We start from the raw sequence: 21,570 nt of genomic DNA on the forward strand, positions 1-21,570 counted from the left end.
ATAACAGGAAAGGACCAAAACTAACATTTTAGTAAAATTTTTCAAATTTAAGTCTACTTTATAGTATTTTTAAAAATTGATTATATTTTACATAAATGTTATTAAAAATCTAATTTATTAAATATTTTTAAATTGTTTATTACCTTAAAGTATTTAAGAAATCATTTGTTAAAATTAAATATTTATTTCTTATATTAAAAATATTTTTTTTAGTAATAACTCATTTATTTGTATATATTTTTTCTCATTTTAATATTTTGTTGAATTATTAATTATCAATAATGTTGTTTTATAAATTATATAAAAATATATAGTTATAATATTAATTTTTAATATAAGAAGTATTATATACTCTATAATATAATATAAAATACAATATAATTGATTACAATTCCCAAACCAATTATTTTTTATATTATTATTTTGTTTAATTTCATATACAACTAAACTGTACAGACTTTCCACTCGAGATTTCGGGTCTAAAGTCCATTATATTTCGGTTCACACAATGTTTGCTGTTTTGGTCGATATTAAAGTGTCAGTTAATCAATCAAATTGTCAATACATTGGATGTAATGTAATGAACTATAGTTTCATTTCTATTGAGACCTACTGTACAATAAAATTCATGATTTTTGGTTTATTCGCAGATTTTATTTAATTTTATTTGACTCCTACTTTAAACTAATGAATTCAATATTTTAGTTTTATATCTAGAAAATCATTTTTAGACATAAATTTTAATTATATTTCTACTATAGTATTATAATTTATAAAATCAACTAAAATAATAGAGATTTAGTGATAATTATGAGCATCTACTTGTATATAAAATAACAATTTTAACACAAATATAAACTCATAAAGAAATGGTATTATATGTAATCAATTATTTTTATACAATGCTTTCTATTGGACTCAACGTTTCTATAAATTTTAAGTAATTTTTAATGTTAATTAATTTCTAGGATTTAACAAAATGTTTTACTTTTTTATTTTTTTTAATGTTTTCTTATATAAGAATTATTTTAATAAATTAATTAGTTTAAGTATTAATAATTAATTAAATGCAAAAAATTCAGAAATAATCTAATATTAAATTCATAGCACTAATTGGAGACTAACTATTAGATTGTTTTTAAATTGTTTGAAGTTATGGTTAACGGTATTATTCGCGGAATTTCTTTAATAGCCATAAAAAAGATCTCAAAACTATTAATTATTATGTAATTAACTGTACTATATATCTACCAAAATATAACCTATGGTTAAGTTGTAAATACAGGATCAATAGACACTGATATAAAAAAGATATTGTATTGAACTAATGTGTCTACATTTTTAATAGGCATTAATATCCAGTAAAATATATAATCAATAAAAAATTAGATATTAATTTACATTATTGTTTAGCATATTTTCAAATTTGTCATAACATTTTTTATGTTTTTATGTTTTGTATACATTTTTAGCAATTATATTATATTCTATAGCACTGATTGACTTTACTATTATGAAAAATATTTTATTTTCACGAACTCCTGAAAGGAATACGTATCTGAATTCTATAAGTCGGTCTGTCCGGTGTCCCACAAATTTTTCGAATATTTCATTTTTTATTTCAGATTTTTATAAATCAGCAAAAATGAGTTATTGGGATAAGTATTGAAATATTGATATTTTGTCAGAAACATAGAGAAAATAGCGTCCAAAATAAAAAAATTTAAGTAAAAATTTTTTGAGTATTGATTTGAATAAAGCATCAAAACAGGCATAAGAAATCAGCATTAAAATTTTAATATATCTTCAGGAACATAGAGAAAATGGCGGCAAAAGTAAATTGGTAAAAATTTTAACGTTTAGAATTGTATAGAGCATCAAAAATAAGATATAAAAATAAGCATTATTTTTTCAAAAAAAAAGAAAATGGCGGCAATAATATGACTATAGTTGAGTTTATTTTGTTATACTGAATCATTTGATACCTCACATGACTATAGTTGTTATTTTGTCATACTTAATGATTTTCAATTCGAATTAGGAGTTCGTATGGAAACGCTTTCTAGCATTCTCAACTAGCAAGTAGAAATTAAGTAACTAATTCATTTTTATCATAGAATTTTTATTTTATAAAATTTGTTATATTATGTATAATTAATTTGTTTATAAATTTTGTTATAATAAAAAACATATATTTAAATAACAAATCTATTATATGATAGCACTTATAGAAACTGGTGTATAGACTCTATATTAATGTCTTTGTTAGTGAGGTTTAAGTAGAAATGGGGAAAGAGAAAGTTTCTAGAAAATTTCTGAGTAATAATTTTCTATAGAAATTTAACTTTATTGTTATACTATGGGATCTCCATATCTATAGCTATTGTAATACTATAATAATAAGATATAATACTATACATATAATATCATACAGTATAGTACAGTACTATACAAATAGGATACCTATATATAAAATAATTATTTAATAATAATCTGTTTTGTAAAATTTTAGTCATCATTCTATTATATATATCATAGTTTATATAGTTTAATTAATTTATTTATTACTTTAATTAATAATTAAAATACTATTAATAATATCTACAATATTTTTATATGATAGCATATATCGGGATAACAAAATTAACATGGGGATCCCATAGATAAAAATTTCTTTTAGAAATTTTCTAGAAATTTATTTTAGAAATTTCTCTTTTTTGCCAAAACTAGGTTTAGGTCTTTATTAATGAAATCCCATTTATATTCATCAGATTTTATACCTATAGACTATAGTAATTAAGTAATTAAATTTGTCTTTTATGTCTACATTTATAATACGCTAAAATTTGTATTATGTATACATAATATATGTATATATATTGTTGTTGTAAAAAGTGTTAAAAGTCAACAAAAGAGTTTATAGGAGGTGTCGATTGTCTATCGGTTTTGAAACCAAAACCCGATTGTTTACCCAATGAGTTGGTCTCAGACCTATCATAATATATAACCAAAATAAGTACGAAATTAAATACACAAAAATAGTTTTAAAATATTTACCATAAAAATAATAACAAAATAAATTTGAATTAAATGAGAAAATTAAATTTAAATAAAACCTGTGGCAGTAAATGTTGTATTTTTTTAATTGTGATTGTATTACAAATAATATACTTTATATATAATGTTTATGTTATTAATTGTTTGAATTATTGATAAATTAAATCTATAATTTAAAATTGCAATTTTATTATAATAAACAATTATATCGTGTGTATTGTATGTATCTCTCAAAACCATTTATACCTAAAAAAGTAGATAAAATATTAAGTTATATAACAATTAGTTATATAAAGCGCTGAATGAATCCACTCATGAAATATCGAAACAGATATCTGTTCGCTTAAGACCTGTGTTATGGTGTGTCCATTGATGTGTCAATTGAGGTAATCATCAAAACTTTTAAAAATATTTTATAATATATGATATATATTATGCATTAAATAATTTGCAATTTATTTATTTACAATTGTGAGCTATTTATAAATTTATTTATTAAAATGCTATTTAAAACAAGTGATAACGCTATCCAATAATCTCACAATTTTGACAGATATTACAAAATAGGAAATTGAAATTTCATATTTTTCGAAAAATTATATTAAAAATTGCAAAAAATAATATTTTAAAAGCTATTGTCAGTTCAATTATTAATTAAAATAAATTAAGTTTTTAAAACATTTAATTTGTTGTTTTTTGACATTCAAATTCAGTTTAAAATTTAAAAATAACTGTATAATGCATTTACTTAAAATAACAATATATATATATATATTAGATCAGTAGAAAATAAATTAGCCGTAGATTAAGAGAATTTATTGAAATTTTTTCAAATATTAAAATATAGTATCTATTGACTCATTTACTCGTTTCTTAACATTAGTACACTTCTCGTGCTATTCGTCCAAACTTATGTCTTCCAAAAATGACTCAACAGTGGTGTTAAAAATTAACTACCGTTCCTCACAAATGGTTGTTCATATTTTTAAAAGCCAAAAATGAGTATAAGACAGATCAAGACTGTGAGGAAGTGTTTTAATAGTTCTAAGCCATTGTCTTCTGTATATCTAATTGTTACCAATGCTTTAGAAGGACAGTCAATAATGTTATGGACTATAATAACAGTTAATACCGACTTCGGGTGGAATTCATAGTCAAAATAGTTTCGTATCCTTCAGTTTCAAATATCTTCAGTTTTTCAATGAGATCTTAAAATGAGTGGCCATTGTGTCCGTTGAGAACACATGAGATACACATTTGACACAAACATGTTTTGTGTTGAGATAATTGCGCAGAATATGATGTACTCTCGTTTGGGTTATTCAATATATAAGACATTTGTGCCATTTATTTGATATGTTTGACGATAACAATAAACAATTATTGTCAGAATATCACGAGAAACGAAATTAATAAACTTTTTAGATATTAAATAGTTTAAGAAGTCTTCAAAACTCAACCAAATTATCAAATGTTTTCAATTTTTTTGAACTAAAAATAATTGTACTTTTATTTGATAATAAAAGTTTTGTCATAATATAGTCACTTATACTAATTACTTATCTACTGTTCTAATATATATATATATATATAATATTTTCTTAATAATATATTTAATACTTTAATATTTAAATTATGATCATTAACTAAATTAAAATTATTAAAATATAGAGAATATATTTTATAGTTATTTAAATGTTATAATAAAATTTTAATAAATAATGCTTTATTATAAAATTGAATAAAATACAATATATTTAACAATATTTAAATTAAACTTAAATGCCTATAAAACTACATTTTTATATTTAGACAAAGAAATAATATTATATTGATTTTAAATATAAAACCGTTTACTGAATTTGATTTAATAATGAAATAAATATTATAATTAAAATGCTACAGAATTATTAAATATAAGTTTTTACATTTGTATTTATTTGTATTTACTAAATTAACTTTTAAAATTAAAATATTAGATTTTTATTATTTTACAAACTAATGTGAATACATTTTTAAAAGTGAGTTAATTTTTGTTAAATTTTATAACATGTAATTATGTTAAAATTTTGATTAAATACAGAAACTTTATAAACTAATTAAAATATTTACTACAAATACCGAATCGACATTTTGTTAATTAGTTCAGTCAATCATATATTGAAATCTCACTAATCTTTTAACAACTTTAAAGTAAAAATTTAAATAAAAATTAATTCATCGCTCAAATCATTATATGTTTAGATAGTATGTAATAAACAGAATATTCAAATTGTATGCATCATTCTCTGGCATATGAGTTAAGTAAACAAACAAAACAAATAAAAACATAGAGTTATCAGTGAATAAATCAGTGAATGAGTTAAGCAATTGTTTAGATTGAGAACATAAAACTCATTAAATAAAAAGTTGTTTTTATTATTAGACTTTGAAACAAATAAATGGTATTACAAAACAATCAAAAGACAGAGAACCGACCCGTAAAGGACTGTCGACTTTTAGAAAAAATGTCATAAATTTCTCTCTCTCTCTCTCTCTCTCTCTCTCTCTCTCTCTCTCTCTCTCTCTCTCTCTCTCTCTCTCTCTCTCTCTCTCTCTCTTTAGTGTCTATTTTACACAGAATTAAACAAATACTTTATTTTGGTGACCTCTTATAGTACTTCAATATAGTTTAAAGTCAATACAGTGTTATTAAAGATAACGTCAAAGAAAACAATACAACAAAATAATTATTCTTTCGTTGTATTAAATACTAAACAATTACTAAACAAATAACTATAACTACTAACAAATAAATTTATGGCACTATTTAAAAACATAATATACAGTATTGCACTTATTTGCAATTTATAAACAATGTTAAATATCAACTTATAAAATGATTTAATCAATTTTCTATTTGTTAGTTTATAAAACAAAAATTAACACAAAAATAATTTAATGGAAAACTGTATAATATTTCATATTTTTACAATATATAGAAATTATTATGAGTATCTATTTTTCATATTTTTCACAAATAGTCGTATATTTAAATTGAAAGTATACGGTATATATATAATACATTGCATATTATATTACATACTATACTCACATAATATGCTTTTGTTATAAAACAACATTACTTTATTTTTTGATTACGTATTATATACTGTAAAAAATATATTAAAATACATGTTTTCCCTAATGATACAATTTTTGCAGTTATTTTTACTGAAAAGAAATATATTTAAAAATATCTAAATATAGACAAATAAACAAATAAATTATGCTATGTTTACACTGATTACACAAATATATTATTTCTTTAAATTTTATTACTCTAAATTAATTCAATGAATAGTAACTTACAAATTATCAATTTATTTTTATTTTCAATATTATCACAAATATTTTCTAAAAATAAAATAAGTACAATAATAAAATTTAATGCAAAAACAAAAATTGAAAAAATTAGTGTTATCTATTAATTATACAAAAAATGTTTTTATTAAGTTTAAATAAGATATTTATAAAAATTATACAAAGTTATCATTTAAAATTGCATTGTTACAGTAATAATTTTTATATAAATTAAATATAGTTAAAATTGAAGCTTATTATTATATTTAAAAAATATATAACAAACTTATAATCTTTAATTGTCATTATTTACCAAATAGTTATCAGTCAATAATAGTAAGTCATATGAAACAAAACGACTGAATTAAATGTTTACTCGTTTGCAGACATCAGCACAAAGTTATAACATTCGTCTATAAAGTTATTATTTGTTTAATGACTTAGAATTTTGAAGCAAACATAACAACAAATCGACTAAACTTTCAAATATAAACTCCAAAAACAAAAATTATATTGATTTTCATTTTAAAACTCCCTTTAAATAAATCTATTAAAATATGTTTTTGGAATAAAAGCTATTTATTAATTTCATAAACTTTATTATAGAAAAATTACTTTTTTATTTTATAAATATTTATATTAATTAGAATACAAGTTATTATTAATTAATAATGTGATATATTTAAAACTTATATACTATACTATAAATTATAGTATAGTCTATACTTTAATCTAATAAAATTTAATCTTCTAATTCAGATATTTAATGTATTTATACTGAAATATTATTTAAATAATTAATATCTATTGTGAGTTAGATGTAATATATTTAATTTAATAAACTGGTATTTTATTTTTATGCTAAAATATCTATAAGTAAAGAAAATAAATTTAATAAAAAATAATTTCTTTAGATTAAGAAGATTTAGCCCAAGAATTCAATGAATTTGTTGTCACAATTGAAAGTTTGTGTTATTTTAATGAATTGTTTCTCATAACGAGTGTCATATGAGAGTCAGCCAATACACTGGTGTCACATATATTATTATAACTTAATTTCAACATAAAATGCTAAGCCTTATCCTTTTAGTGGCAATAACTTTCAATCCAAATCATAACATATATTGCCTGAACATCTTATTGACCATAAATTTGTTATATCTATATATTGTATAATGTAATATAAATTATAGTATATACATATATATATATATATAGTATATATCATATAACACATGTATTTGGATTTGTTGTCTATTAATCATATTTTCAGCCGACAGGTTGACCAACAAACTTAAAGCCTATACTATTTATTTATTTTTCTATCGTATTAGTTCTTAATGACTATTTGTATGTTTTTTTTTGGATTTGTTGCAAAACATCTAATTTATATAAATTTATATATATATTATTTTGTTTATAAATTTGTTTAATCACATGTTACTAACAAATAAAAGCAGTCAAACACTAAATTACTTATATATGTATGTTGTTGTGATTGTTGTTGATGTTTAAGTATTAACTAATATACTCTATATTTGGCATCTTTTTAATGTTTAAGAATACAAATCTACTAAAGTATTGATTTTACATTATAATAATACTTATATATCTATAAATCTATATAAGATATATACGGTATTACAAAGTCTGTGAATATACTGTACAATGAATATATCAGTATATATATAATAAATATATAAAACACTAGTTGTTTGATAAACAATTATTGTTTGTTTAATTGTTTTATAATAATTTCGCTATATATTAAGTTATTGTTGTTTAACTACACTAAAAACAATATTAAAAATTTTAAGTTAAATTTAATATAGTTATTACAATTATATCTTACAATTATATATTATATTATATCTTATATCTTAAATCATAAAATATTATTAATAGACCCAAAACTTATTAGACATTAAACCACTGAATATGAATCTCGAGTGTTACACCTATAATGTTATTATTATATATTATTTGCTACAAAACCACATATAACCAAAATTATTAATATCTCTATTAATGTTTAATTATTCATAGATTTATTGAACAAAAAAAATAGTACAACATTTTGGCAAAAGCTTTATGTCAACTATAAGTGAAATGAGTAAATCATAAATACACTGCTTTTAATACATTTTATGTCACTTAAAAGTTTAAATTTGAGTAATATTATGTAATGCTTTAGCAAGGTACTTTATATAACTTACCTAATATAAGGTTACTTTATACTAAGTTATCTTGCTAAGCGTAAAGTTAACTGTACATGATATTACTCAAATTTAAACTTTTAATTGGCATTATCTGTATATACACTGTATAATGATATTTAATAATCATTGAATTTATATAAAATTAATGTAATACAATATACTTTACAAATAATTTAATATTAATTACTGTATATTTAATTAACATATAATATATTACACATTACAATCTATCGGTCAGTAATTGGTAGAGTTGGCACAAAAAAAAATCTAAATTAATAGAGATTTTCCTGAAAAGTTTCTAAAAAAATTCTGTTTATGGGATCCCATATTAATTTTGTTCTTCTCTTGATATTTGTTATTTTGAAACAATTCATTATAGCTATAAATATTAACTAAATTTTATTATTAGTATTTTAATTAATATTCAAAGTAAAAAAATAATTCATTTAATTACATTAAACTAAAAGTATAAATAAATTATAAATAAAATTTTACAAAATCTATAATTATTATTAGATAATTATATTAATTTTATAAATAAGAATCCCATTAATATACAGTAGTAGTGTGTGGTGTATATTATCTATCATTAGTACACTATCACAATAGCTATAGATATGGAGATCCCATAATATAATAATAAAGTTAAATTTTTATAGAAATTTATTCCTAAGAAACTTTCTAGAAATTTTCTTAGAAAATTTCTATTTGCCTATATCTAGTCATTGGTATTAATTATCCGATGAGTGAATGTCGCGGAAAATTATTTTCAGTCAGTTTTCTTCATCTCTTGTATGGCTTAAACTGAAATCTCAAATATAATGCATTCATTTGAGATAAAACAGACATATTTCGTGGTTCTGTCAGTTATGACTACAATATAGTGTTATTTCTAACACTTCATGCATTACTGTCTCTACATAACAGTACTTACTGTATAACTGATTGTATTAAATCTAACCATTCATTTTATCTCTCTCTCTCTCTTTCTCTCTCTCTCTCTCTCTCTTCCTCCCTCTCTCTCTCTCTCTCTCTCTCTCTCTCTCTCTCTCTCTCTCTCTCTCTCTCTCTCTCTCTCTCTCTCTCTCTCTCTCTACTTATAATTATATTGTTTCTCAAAACATTTGTTTTTCTAAATTATTGCTTGTGTGATCACATATTCAATTATATGGAGTGACCTTTAAATACATAGTATTAATAGTTTTCAATTATTTTTATGGCAATACTATTAATTGATTTTTATATTTGATTTAACAACAATTTCCAAATATTGCAATTCTATATGAAAATAAACATTGTCTTCTAAGTTATAGCTTAAACAGATATGTTATTTTTATATAAATGAGTTAATGAATTAATGCTTGAATAAGTTAAACAAATATATTCATATATAAACTCAAATAGTTAATTGCTATTCTTGATATATATAATGAATATAATATAAATTATATTTAAGTATATATAAAGTATAATGATATAATATTAAATCAATCCTATTTAGTAATTAATTTAATCACTAATTGATATCAAGCATTATTTGTTCAATCTATACATCTAATACTATATATATAACTCATAATATATAACATTTATAGTTCAGGTAATTTGACACTCACTGTCCACTTAATGCAAGTATAATATTGATATAAGAATATTCTGTTTCACATTTATAAAGCATATAATTATTTGCGTAAATCAAATGTTATTTTGTTTATTCAATAATTTCAATTTGTTTTTTATTTTACAAAAAAAATAAAATATTTATAATTGAAAATTAATTTAGCATAATTTAACATAAAATAGTTTTATAATCAATTATTTTAATTTTACAAAACAAGTAGAAAATAATGATATATTTTGCAAATAAAATTTTGTTAAAATAACTTTTTATAATTAAGAGTAAAATTAGGTAAACAGAAGCTTATGAGTAATAGTTTATTTGTGCTTGATTAAATTGTATAGTATTTAACAATATTAATATAAATTTATGTATCAATTTAGCACAAATTGATACATAAGTCAAGCAAAAAAAAACATTACTTAAACTTCATTTAAAAACATATATATTTTTAATTAAATTACTGTTTTTTAAATGTTTTGCAAAATTTTATTTACACCCTATTATATCACTTATTTATATTAACAATAAAACATAAAGATATAGAAATTGTTAAAACAATATTAACAAACAATATAATCATTTTATTTATGCGTTATTTACATTAGTCGTTTAGTTGAATAATGATTTTTTATCTTTTATATTTTTTGCATACATAAATTATTATTTATAAAAGTACTTATAAATTGTAAATTTTGTATTTTATATATATTTAAAGTATTTATAAACTCTTAATATTTAAATAAATAAATATTTTTGTTAATTCCTTTAAACCATAATTAGTTATTTTTAAACTTTTACTGTATAAAAATTTATTATTATAACTTTATGATTGTTTGAAAAATATTATTCAACTATATATTTATTTACTTACATCGGTATATTATGAAGTATTTATTTTTTAAAACAAACTTTTAAATTTCAATAATATTTAGAGTATACTATTTATTTAAAATTACTTAACAGTCTATAAGATAAACAAAATCTATAAATAAATAATTGAAATATTTAAAATTTAGTATTTTTCTATAGTATTGTCATTAATATTAATAGCCTATTTTAGTTAAATTTACATAATTTTGCTAAACTACAGTATATTTTCATATATTTTATATTTTACATATGTATAATAAATAGAAACAAATAAATTTATTTAAAGTATATTGTATTACCGTATAATTATTAAGTAAATATATATTGAATTATGTAATTCATACTAATAAGTGAACTGTATTATCAAAAGCATTTATATAAACATTATTTTTCATTTGCACTGTTGTATAGTACTGTTTATTATTACATGTAAAATATTTTATTTCTAGTTTATTTATAGTAAGTACCTATTACACAATATAAAAACAACATTATAATTTTATATATTAATATACTATAGTATGTAATATAGTATATTATAGAGTATAATATATATATATACTGTATATATTAATACTTGGTTTTTTATACATTGATACTACTTTTATTGATTTTTAATTATATTTAATTCTAATTTTATTAGAAATATGTTTAATTATTGATAAACAGTATATACTTTTAACATGTAATTTATATTTACAGCAAATGTTTGATACATCAAAGCGAATCAGTTTAGACCCTCCAATCTGGTCATTAGCCGATGCCGTATATGAGATGCTAAAGATTCAGCACTGGTTTGATGCCATACTTTTAATTGATGACTCCGTGACCTCCGATATGTTTAGCTATCGGCTCAGTCATCTCTGTAAAGTTAACAGAAATGGCCAGATCACCAATCAGGTCATCTCAGCAAATACTTTCAATAATATGTATGTCGACACAAAACTATGGCAAAAACCGATGACAATATTGTTTCCCAGAGGTCTTAAACAACGAGATGTAAGTTTATAATCACAATTCAAAGCCATTAAACAAACCATAACAACCATCAATGCATTATATAACATAAATATCTCTTTTTTTTATAAATCTTTTTTTTTGTTAATTTTCTTATCTTTGTCCTCAAGGGTGCGGTTCTTCCGGGAATATTACATTAATTTAAGAAAATTTAACATAAACTGATAATTAGTGTGACAGTGATTAAATTAAATATATAGTATATAAATGACATTAATTAAAATAAAATAACTTTTAATAGAAAATTTTTACATTATTTAATATTTAATATAAAAAAAATAATATTTATTTTATTTTATACTGACAATAATATTGTATTATGGTATTTCATAATTTTTTAAAAATGTTTAATTGAATCACATTTATTGAATTGAATAGTCAAACATCAAATATAATTTTCAAATATTAATAAAATCAAATCAGTGTTTTAAACTGATTGCCACTCAAGAGGTTTGTCATCCAAATGACAGAAATGGCTTTTATTTAGACATTTTAACGAATTAGTTCTCATGTGAAACAAATATAACACTTTGATTCATACAATTACTATAGTTTTAGTCAATATGTTTCTCATTTCAATCAATTAAACATAACTTATTGCCTTTCTTTAACCCAAAATGTTATTATGAGAGAAAACAATTGAAGCGAAAAGCAATATATTGTTTGCCTTATTTGAGATTTAAAAATATAAGAAATTACTCTTTTAAAGTTATTTACTTTTTATTTTTACTAATTTTTTTGCTCATTTTATGCTGATATTGCTATAATAAATTACATTTAAATTTTAAGCAATATTTTTTTAATTTAAACTTATATTTTTAAGTGTTTTTTGGAGTATTTTACCTAAATATAATATTGTATTATAATTTATATATTGTTATTATTTTCTATTAATTGCAAACTTAATGTTTATTTGAATAGTTTTATTTAAAAATGGCCGAAATCCAGACCAGTCACCGACGGATTATATTAGTTCACTGCAATCGTATGACAAGTGCTCGCATTGTCAACACTGCCAGAAGTTTAGGACTTCTCGAGGGAAATAAGATATGGATTTTATTGGACGGACAAATCGGATCACAAGAAATCACGTCATCTTCTTTAAGACAATTTCTCGATCTTCCCAATGGTATGATTGCTTTAAGACATCGCACACAACATCACAATGATATCAAAACATTGACTGCAATCATACAATTGATTGGACGCACGGCCTCAAGTGTATACAGGAATTCTCGTTTTTGGCTCAATAACAATGATAACAGAAATGTATCGGCACCGGGAGTTAATTGTTGGCACTCTATATCTAACAACAAAAAGAAATTTAACGAAGTTGTCTATAGGTATAAATTATATCTAAATTATATTCAACTATTAGTGTAAAAAAAACTTTTAAGTATTACTTTAGAAATTATAAAGTAGTTAAAAGAAACTCATAAATAATAAATAAAATACTATCTAATTTATTTTATAATAAATAAATATTAATTTTCTTAATTACAATTATCAATATATAATATTTTATAGCTAATGTTTTTGCAAAATGTGGAAAGAGTCTTAAACAGCGGCGGCGGCGATGCTATTAATTACAATTATCTGGTCAACAATATGTTTCACTTAAAAATGACCAAGGGCAATGTTGTAGATAATTTTAAGCTGGATAAGATTATAATTAGTCATTTTTTAATTAATTGTATGATTTTCCAGATAATTGCAGTCGACTATCATTTATACATTTTTTAAACAATCGACTATAAATTATCTGGTCAATCATACAATAAGTTAAAAAATGACCAATTACAATTTTATTCAGTTTAAAAGTATCTACAACATTGCCCTTGGTCACTTTTAAATCCACATATTGTTGACCAGATAATTGTAATTAATAGAATCGCCGTTATTATCGCCGCCACCGCTGTTTAAGACTCTCTGCAAAATGTGTGTCATTTATGTTTAATTTAAATTAAAATTAATATAATGTATATTCAAATTTTATAATTTATATACAGTGCATAAATTTAATTCAAAATATATAACAATACAGAATATAAAAAAATAATTATTAATATATTTTAAAACTAATTTAAAAATTATAATTTATCTAATAAATATCAATTAAACTTTCATAACATGATTTTTTACAACAATTTAAATAATATATTAATATTAATAATTGCTATGAAAACTTACATCGAAAAATTTTATAGAAATTTTCACAGAAAATTTGTAACAAGTTTCTATTTTATATCTATAGTTATAGTCAATAAAATATATTTTTAATTTATTAAATTAACTCAATAAACAACTCAATTTACTTGTTTTATTATCACATTAATTGATTCATAGGTTTTATAGCTTTGAAAATATAACACTAAATAACAAAGAAATGGTTAAAGTTTTTTATATAAAAATGAATCAAATAAGAAATAACTCATAAAATGTAGAGAAATAACATATAGTTTACTCTAATAATACATTTGATATAAAAATATATAAAAACTATTTTCTTAAATAATTCTTTTTATGACAAACTGGTAGTGATGTTAACGTTTTAAAAGTTATCATTTGATTTCTCTTAAGTTAACTTTACTTAAAATAGTTTTGAATTTGAGTGCATTAAATGTTAGGCATCACTGAACTAAATGGAGAAATAGTCTCTCTCTCTCTCTCTCTCTCTCTCTCTCTCTCTCTCTCTCTCTCTCTCTTTCCACATTTTATGTCTTATTACAGAAATTAACATATTATTAATTTTAATATATTTTTAAATATATTTCAATAATAGTAGAAATATTTATGGTTGAATGATCCTTAAATAATATACCAAATAATTTGAATGTAATTGTAATGATTTTGTAAAAATTAAATATTTTATTGATTTTTATTTAAACAAAAATAATTCTAAAGTCAATCTTTAGTCAAAAACTAAATCTTAATAAAATATACAATATTTCAATTTTTATACTGTTTTGACATTTTATACTCTCATTTGAATTATACTGTATGTTGTTTTATATATTCAGGTAATTAATTCAATACTTATTAATATCCTAGTATTTTGATGTCAATTACTAATAATTTTGCATTTTTAGTATTTATTATTAAAATAAAATTAACATTATATTTACATTAAACTAAAAACAAAAAATTAAATTAATTTAATATTAAATATATAGTAATATTATATTTTCAATAGTTTATAACTTGTGTTTATGACTGTTATACTGTATAACGTACAGTATTTTATAGTAGTAACTTACAATACAATAGTTTTGTATTTTTAGTTAAACAAAAAAATGTTTTTTATTTAGTTTATATTGTTTTATGTATGAATTGTGTAAAGTATTTATTTAAATTTGTTTTGTGTGTCTGTCCTCTCAAATGTTCACTAAATGTATGTTTTGTGTATAATGTTTGTCCACAAAGTTAATATTATCCCTAATATTGTTTTTATTGACTAACATTTTTCTACGTCAAAAATGTCGACAATAAGGGCAAACAATTTATTAACAAAATAATAATAATAAGCTTTAAATCCTATTTAAATTACAAGACACACACATACATCTAAAACAATTAAATTAATTGTCTTTAATTGGATATAAAATATTTGATACATGAAAAACTCATCAAATACATTAATTGCAAAATCTAATCTATAGTAACACCATTAGTAACAATATTTGCCCTTATATTTAACAATATTTAAATAAATCATTGATCAATAATTTGGATTTAAAAAAGCTAACAAATGAAAACAAATTTATTACAAACCAATGAATAAAGTTATAAACTGAATAAACAAATTAGTTAATAAAAGTATACAATTGTTTAATTGACAAACAATTCATTGTTTTTTTTGTTATTTTATTTTTAGTTTTAAGTATTAATCAATATTTTTATTTGTTTGAAACATATATAGAGAACTTAAGAGATGGTTGACTCCTTTATCAACAATGAAATCAAATTTTTTATGCAAATTAAGGCGACATATGATAAGTGAAGAGAGCAATGATTTGCTTTCCTTACCGGAAGAGTCTCTCTGGTCATCGCCGGTCTTTGATATCCTTAACTTAGTTCCTGCGGACACATATGTAAAAGACAAGGAGTGGAAAGTCATCGGAAACATAACCAAAGATAACGCCACTATAAATACAATCAGATATATCGGTCACACATCAGATGTTTTTGCCACTGGAAAGCATAGATTCAGAATCGCTACTAATATCGCGCCGCCGTTTGTCATCGGATCCACTAAATTGGACAACAATTCATGTCTTACCGGAGATTTCTGCCTTAAAGTTTGTATTCAATAAAAAATTATATAATATATATATATATATACCGTATATATACAGTCTATAATATAGACTCTATATGTTACTTCAGATCATATTTACTTTAATTTCTTAATAATTATTAATTATTTTAACTTTTTCATAGTTTGATATCTACTTAAGTTTCATACATTCATATAACACTAAAAATCTTAATCATTTGATAGACTAATTACAGATAATTAATCTATATTATATATATATACACTTTATAAAATTAGTTTACAATTAATTTCGACCAAAACTTATTTATAACAAATTATAAGCAATTATGTTAAAAATGCATATATCGTAATAAATTTACTATTGAAAACTCTAAAATTCCCTAAAAATGTTTGTTTACTGTAAAATTATATTTTCTTAAATAAATTTGATATTTTTTAAATCCTAAGAAGTTATATCTCTAGCGATCACTTAAAGATTTTTGATGTAATATTTGGTTTATTACTTAAAGTGATTTAGTTTCACTTGAATTGTTAGTCAAATTAATAATTTAGTTTTTATACATATAAAAATTAACATATTTATAATTTACTACAGTATATCCCATTTTTATATTTCTAATACTAGCATCTTTACTTTAAATATTATAAATAATTTTTAATATGTTAATTAGTAAAACTGTATTGAATTTGTCATACAATACAGTACACACAGACAATAAATTGTATTTTTACATTATATTACTTTTAATACTGAATTGCTGTTACAATTAGTGTATGTGTGTTGTCTCACAATTACTATTTGTCATTATATATAATAGTGTGACATCCGTTTCAATGCCACTCAATTTATACAAAATTTTACAATTTTATAACCACTATTTTTTACAACATATTTAATCATTTTATAAACCATTAACTGACAGTTAAGCTTAACATTACTTTATCTAACTTCTATGTATTTAAGCCATTGATTTATGAACTTAGATGGATAGACATTAGTCGCTTTTAGACAATAATCAAATTAAGCCAGGCACAATTTTATATAAGAATTTCTATTACTATTATTATTTTTACACAAAATTTACAGTATTTTAAGATTATAAATAATAATTTTGTTATATTTATTATTAATAGTAGTATTTGAATTATTTAAAAATACATAATAAGTTAAATCGAGATAATAATAAAATTAGTTAATTAAATAATTTCAATATTTATTTACTTTATATAATAGTCCTGAATGTTATTATTATTATTGTTATATTAATATTTATACCAATAATTAATGAATAAATTAATTTTAGGTCAAAACCAATATTCGCGATGATTTGATTTCAATATTTACTGATTTTCGGTCCAATAAAAGACAATTGGAAGGACAGGCATATGAAGTGCATTGTTGTGCCGGAATATCCATTGATTTGCTCAATGCTGTGGCCAGAGATCTTAACTTTGATTATGATCTTTATTTAGTAGCTGATGGCCTGTTTGGTGTCCGACGCAATGGTCAATGGGACGGCATAACAGCTGATTTAGTCAATGATGTGGCGCATATGAGTTTCACGGCATTTAGCACTACTAGCACTCGTGTTCAGGTTATTACATGTTTAACATTATATTAATTATGACTTCTAATTGATTGAATTTATAGGCCATTGACTATTCGGTGCCATTCTTTTATTCTGGTGTTTCCTGTTTGTCCCGTTCATCCAATTACATGGATGTACCTCTTGAGGCATTTCTAATACCTTTTAGCTATCAGTTATGGTTTGCTATATTTATGAGCCTTTTGGCCACTGCTGTGGCCGCAGCCATATATGAGTGGCTCAGTCCCTTTGGTCTGAATCCATGGGGACGTCAGCGCACAAAAAACTTTAGTTTAGCCTCAGCTCTATGGGTGATGTGTTCGCTACTATTCAGTCATTTAGTGGCCTTCAAAGCACCCAAATCCTGGCCCAATAAGGTATGTATTAATTTCTATTACACGACATCACCATATCTTATATGATAAGGAAGTGATTTTGTGGTTCTTGTTATTAAATCTTTATATAATTGCAAATCTAATCAAATATAAATTTGTGATATAATTTGATATTATAATCAATATCTATGCATTTATATTGTGATAGTTTTATCGACCTAATTCAATTTGCTTGTAATAACATAAATATATCCATAATATTATATGTTTGTATTATTAAGATACTGTACATGTTTTAGTTCATCAAATGACAAATTTGGACAAATAAAAAGTAATAAAAAAAATTTAAAAATTTAAAAATTTTTGGATCATAGTTTTCAGGTCTAATAAAATATATTAAAAGTTAAATTCTTATCATTAATATTATTTTTAATATTAGGTTTGAATTGAATTAAATTAATTGCTATCAAAAATTGAGAAATTATAAAAAATACACAAAGTTAGACACTTGAATTATGTTATAAAACATACTTTTATTAAATAAAAATGATGAATTTTTATACAAATAATCTAACATTTTTTATATTTACATATTTAGCTTTAATACATAACTTACTTAAAAATTGTATTAACAAATTATTTAAAGAAAAATATATTTATATAACATTAAACACATGTCTTATTATATCATTTTTAAAATTCATCTTTCATTAAAATATTTACACAATATTTGATTTGAAAATTTATTCACAAAAGTTTGTTATAATATAATAAAATTGTAAAATTTGTCAATCAATAAATGCAAATTCATGGATACATTACATTATTTTACTTCAATTGTCTGCCAACACATTCAATCGCCAAAAGATATCCAACTCTTGAAATTCGTGTTACGAAAGGTCTCACTGTTTAATGTTTGTTATGGTTTGCGGCGATTCTCGTCTATTATTCACTCAATATATCATATATTATACCAATAAATGAATAGAAAAGTTGATAAGTAAATGAATTTTCGTTTTAATGTTTGATTAACTATATAACTAAACACAAAAACTAATAAAAATAAATCATAAATGATTTGTTTTATATTTTATCACTGAAACAAATAATCCTATATTATTATACTTACAGTAATTAACATAAAAAATTTAAAATAATTTTATTTTTAATTTTATGTCTATATGCAAACTTAGATAAGCTAATTTCTAATTGTTTAAAATAAATTTAATGATTTATACTTATTAATGAACTAATCAATACCAACATTAAAAAAATATATGATAATAATATTTTTAATAATTAATTTAAATACATATAATAAAATTAACTACATTTTTGTAATTATATATACCGTCTATATATCAGGTTTAAGCATGGTGCTGGATTTTAGGGGGTATAGGGTGGGGTAAAATTGAAAAAAATCTCGAAGTATTGGGGGTATAGAGTGGAGTACCTTTTTATTGAATTTTTAAACGACAATTTTTTCAGAATCTCAAAATCAAGGGTCAAATAAAAATTATCTAAAAATTTCTTAAATTCTCAGGAAAATAGGAAAATATTTCCAATAAATTCCTTTATTTATTGAAATATTTTCTTAAATTACTAAAAACTATTAAATTTTGACCAAAAGTAAAAAATTCTGTATTTAACATATTAATCGTTATGATATAAGTTATTATCATTATTTTTATTATCTTAAAATGATTTTTTGTATGTAACACTAACTTTATTGAACAAATAGTTTATTTAAGATTTTAGTTTCATATTTTTAATAAAATAATTTAATATTTAGATTAATTTTAATGTAATTTTAACTATTTTCATTATTTTCATTTAGTCAAAAAGTATGGAGAAGTAAAATTAGAGTTGACAAATAAGAGATATTTATAAAATAATAGAAAACTTTCTAGAAAGTTTCTAAAAGAAATTTCTATCTATGTGATCCCCATGTTAATTTTTTATCTCGATATTTGTTATCATATAAAACTACTTTAAATATTATTATTAGTATTTTAATTATTAATTAAAGTAAAAAATTAATAAATTAAATTAAATTAAACTATGATATATATAATAAAATGATGAATAAAATTTTACAAAACAGATTATTATTAAATAATTATAATTATTTTATATATAGGTATCCCATTTGTATAGTACTATATAATATTATATGTATAGTATTATATCTAATTAATATAGTATTACAATAGCTATAGATATGGGGATCTCATAGTACAGTAAAACAATAAAGTTAAATTTCTATAGAAATTTATTCCTCAGAAATTTATTAGAAACTTTCTATTTGCCCATCTCTAAGTAAAATCCCAAAATCTTGATCTTAGGGGGTAAAATGGCCATACCATATTTTACCCCCTTGCTTACCCTTATATATTATCAGTACTCGGTATTCAGTGTATATTATATTGCATATTTGTAATTTACATAGTATTGAATGTTACAAAAACCGATAGATAACATCAAAAAACAAATATGCAATTTATTCAAAATAAAATTAAAATGCAAAAAAAGTTTACAATTTTAGTATAATTATAAAATTAAATCAATTGCATAGTTTTACTACAAACTTATTATTAATATATAACTAATACTGTATCTTATATTGTTTTTAAGCTATGGTTTATAATAGAGTATATGTTTATTATGTGATTAGCAATAATGATGAATTGATGTTTCAGGAAATATTAAGTTTAATATTTAAGTGTAGATTCTTGTCATTGATTCTCAATTTTATAGTCATTATTATGCATATATTATATTATCTAAAAAATCAATATATGGAAACATCAAATATTTGTTGGTTTAAAATATAAGTTATGAATAATATTTTAGTGATATATATATATATTTATATAAGCGATCATCAGTCAGGAATCACGTTTCAATAATCTCTCTGTAAAATGAATGTCGAGATCAGGGATTAAATTTGGATTTTTTATTTTTGCAACACTAGGTCTTGAATATCAATAGAGTGGTTCACAAATTCAACCCATAATAGCATTGATATCAAAAAAGACATTTATTTAATGAAATATATCTCATATGCATTCAACTTATGAATTATAAATAATAACTTTTTTAAAGACAAACTTTACTGTATATAATTTTTATATGTTTAGAAAGTATTATTGTTTTGAGTTGATATATATATTTAAAAAAGGAAATATTATATAAAAATTATTTTTGAATTGTCTTATATAGGATGACATACAAAATCTCTATA

At 21.4% G+C, this 21,570-nt stretch overlaps 1 protein-coding gene across 1 annotated transcript in view; it reads left to right on the plus strand.

The window, feature by feature from the left end:
• Window positions 1-21,570, plus strand: part of LOC128960524 (glutamate receptor ionotropic, NMDA 3A-like) — a 43,755-nt gene that overhangs the window by 17,307 nt on the left and 4,878 nt on the right. The window contains exons 2-6 of the mRNA XM_054306626.1: window positions 11,812-12,108; window positions 13,048-13,469; window positions 16,046-16,424; window positions 17,710-18,000; window positions 18,057-18,368. Of these exons, the coding sequence (XP_054162601.1) occupies window positions 11,812-12,108; window positions 13,048-13,469; window positions 16,046-16,424; window positions 17,710-18,000; window positions 18,057-18,368 (1,701 nt within the window). The remainder of the gene's footprint in view (window positions 1-11,811; window positions 12,109-13,047; window positions 13,470-16,045; window positions 16,425-17,709; window positions 18,001-18,056; window positions 18,369-21,570) is intronic.

The sequence above is a fragment of the Oppia nitens genome, unplaced genomic scaffold (genome assembly GCF_028296485.1).
Source record: "Oppia nitens isolate AA-2021 unplaced genomic scaffold, nextdenovo-longstitch-racon4-pilon3 scaffold4_pilon_pilon_pilon, whole genome shotgun sequence".
Taxonomy (NCBI): domain Eukaryota; kingdom Metazoa; phylum Arthropoda; class Arachnida; order Sarcoptiformes; family Oppiidae; genus Oppia; species Oppia nitens.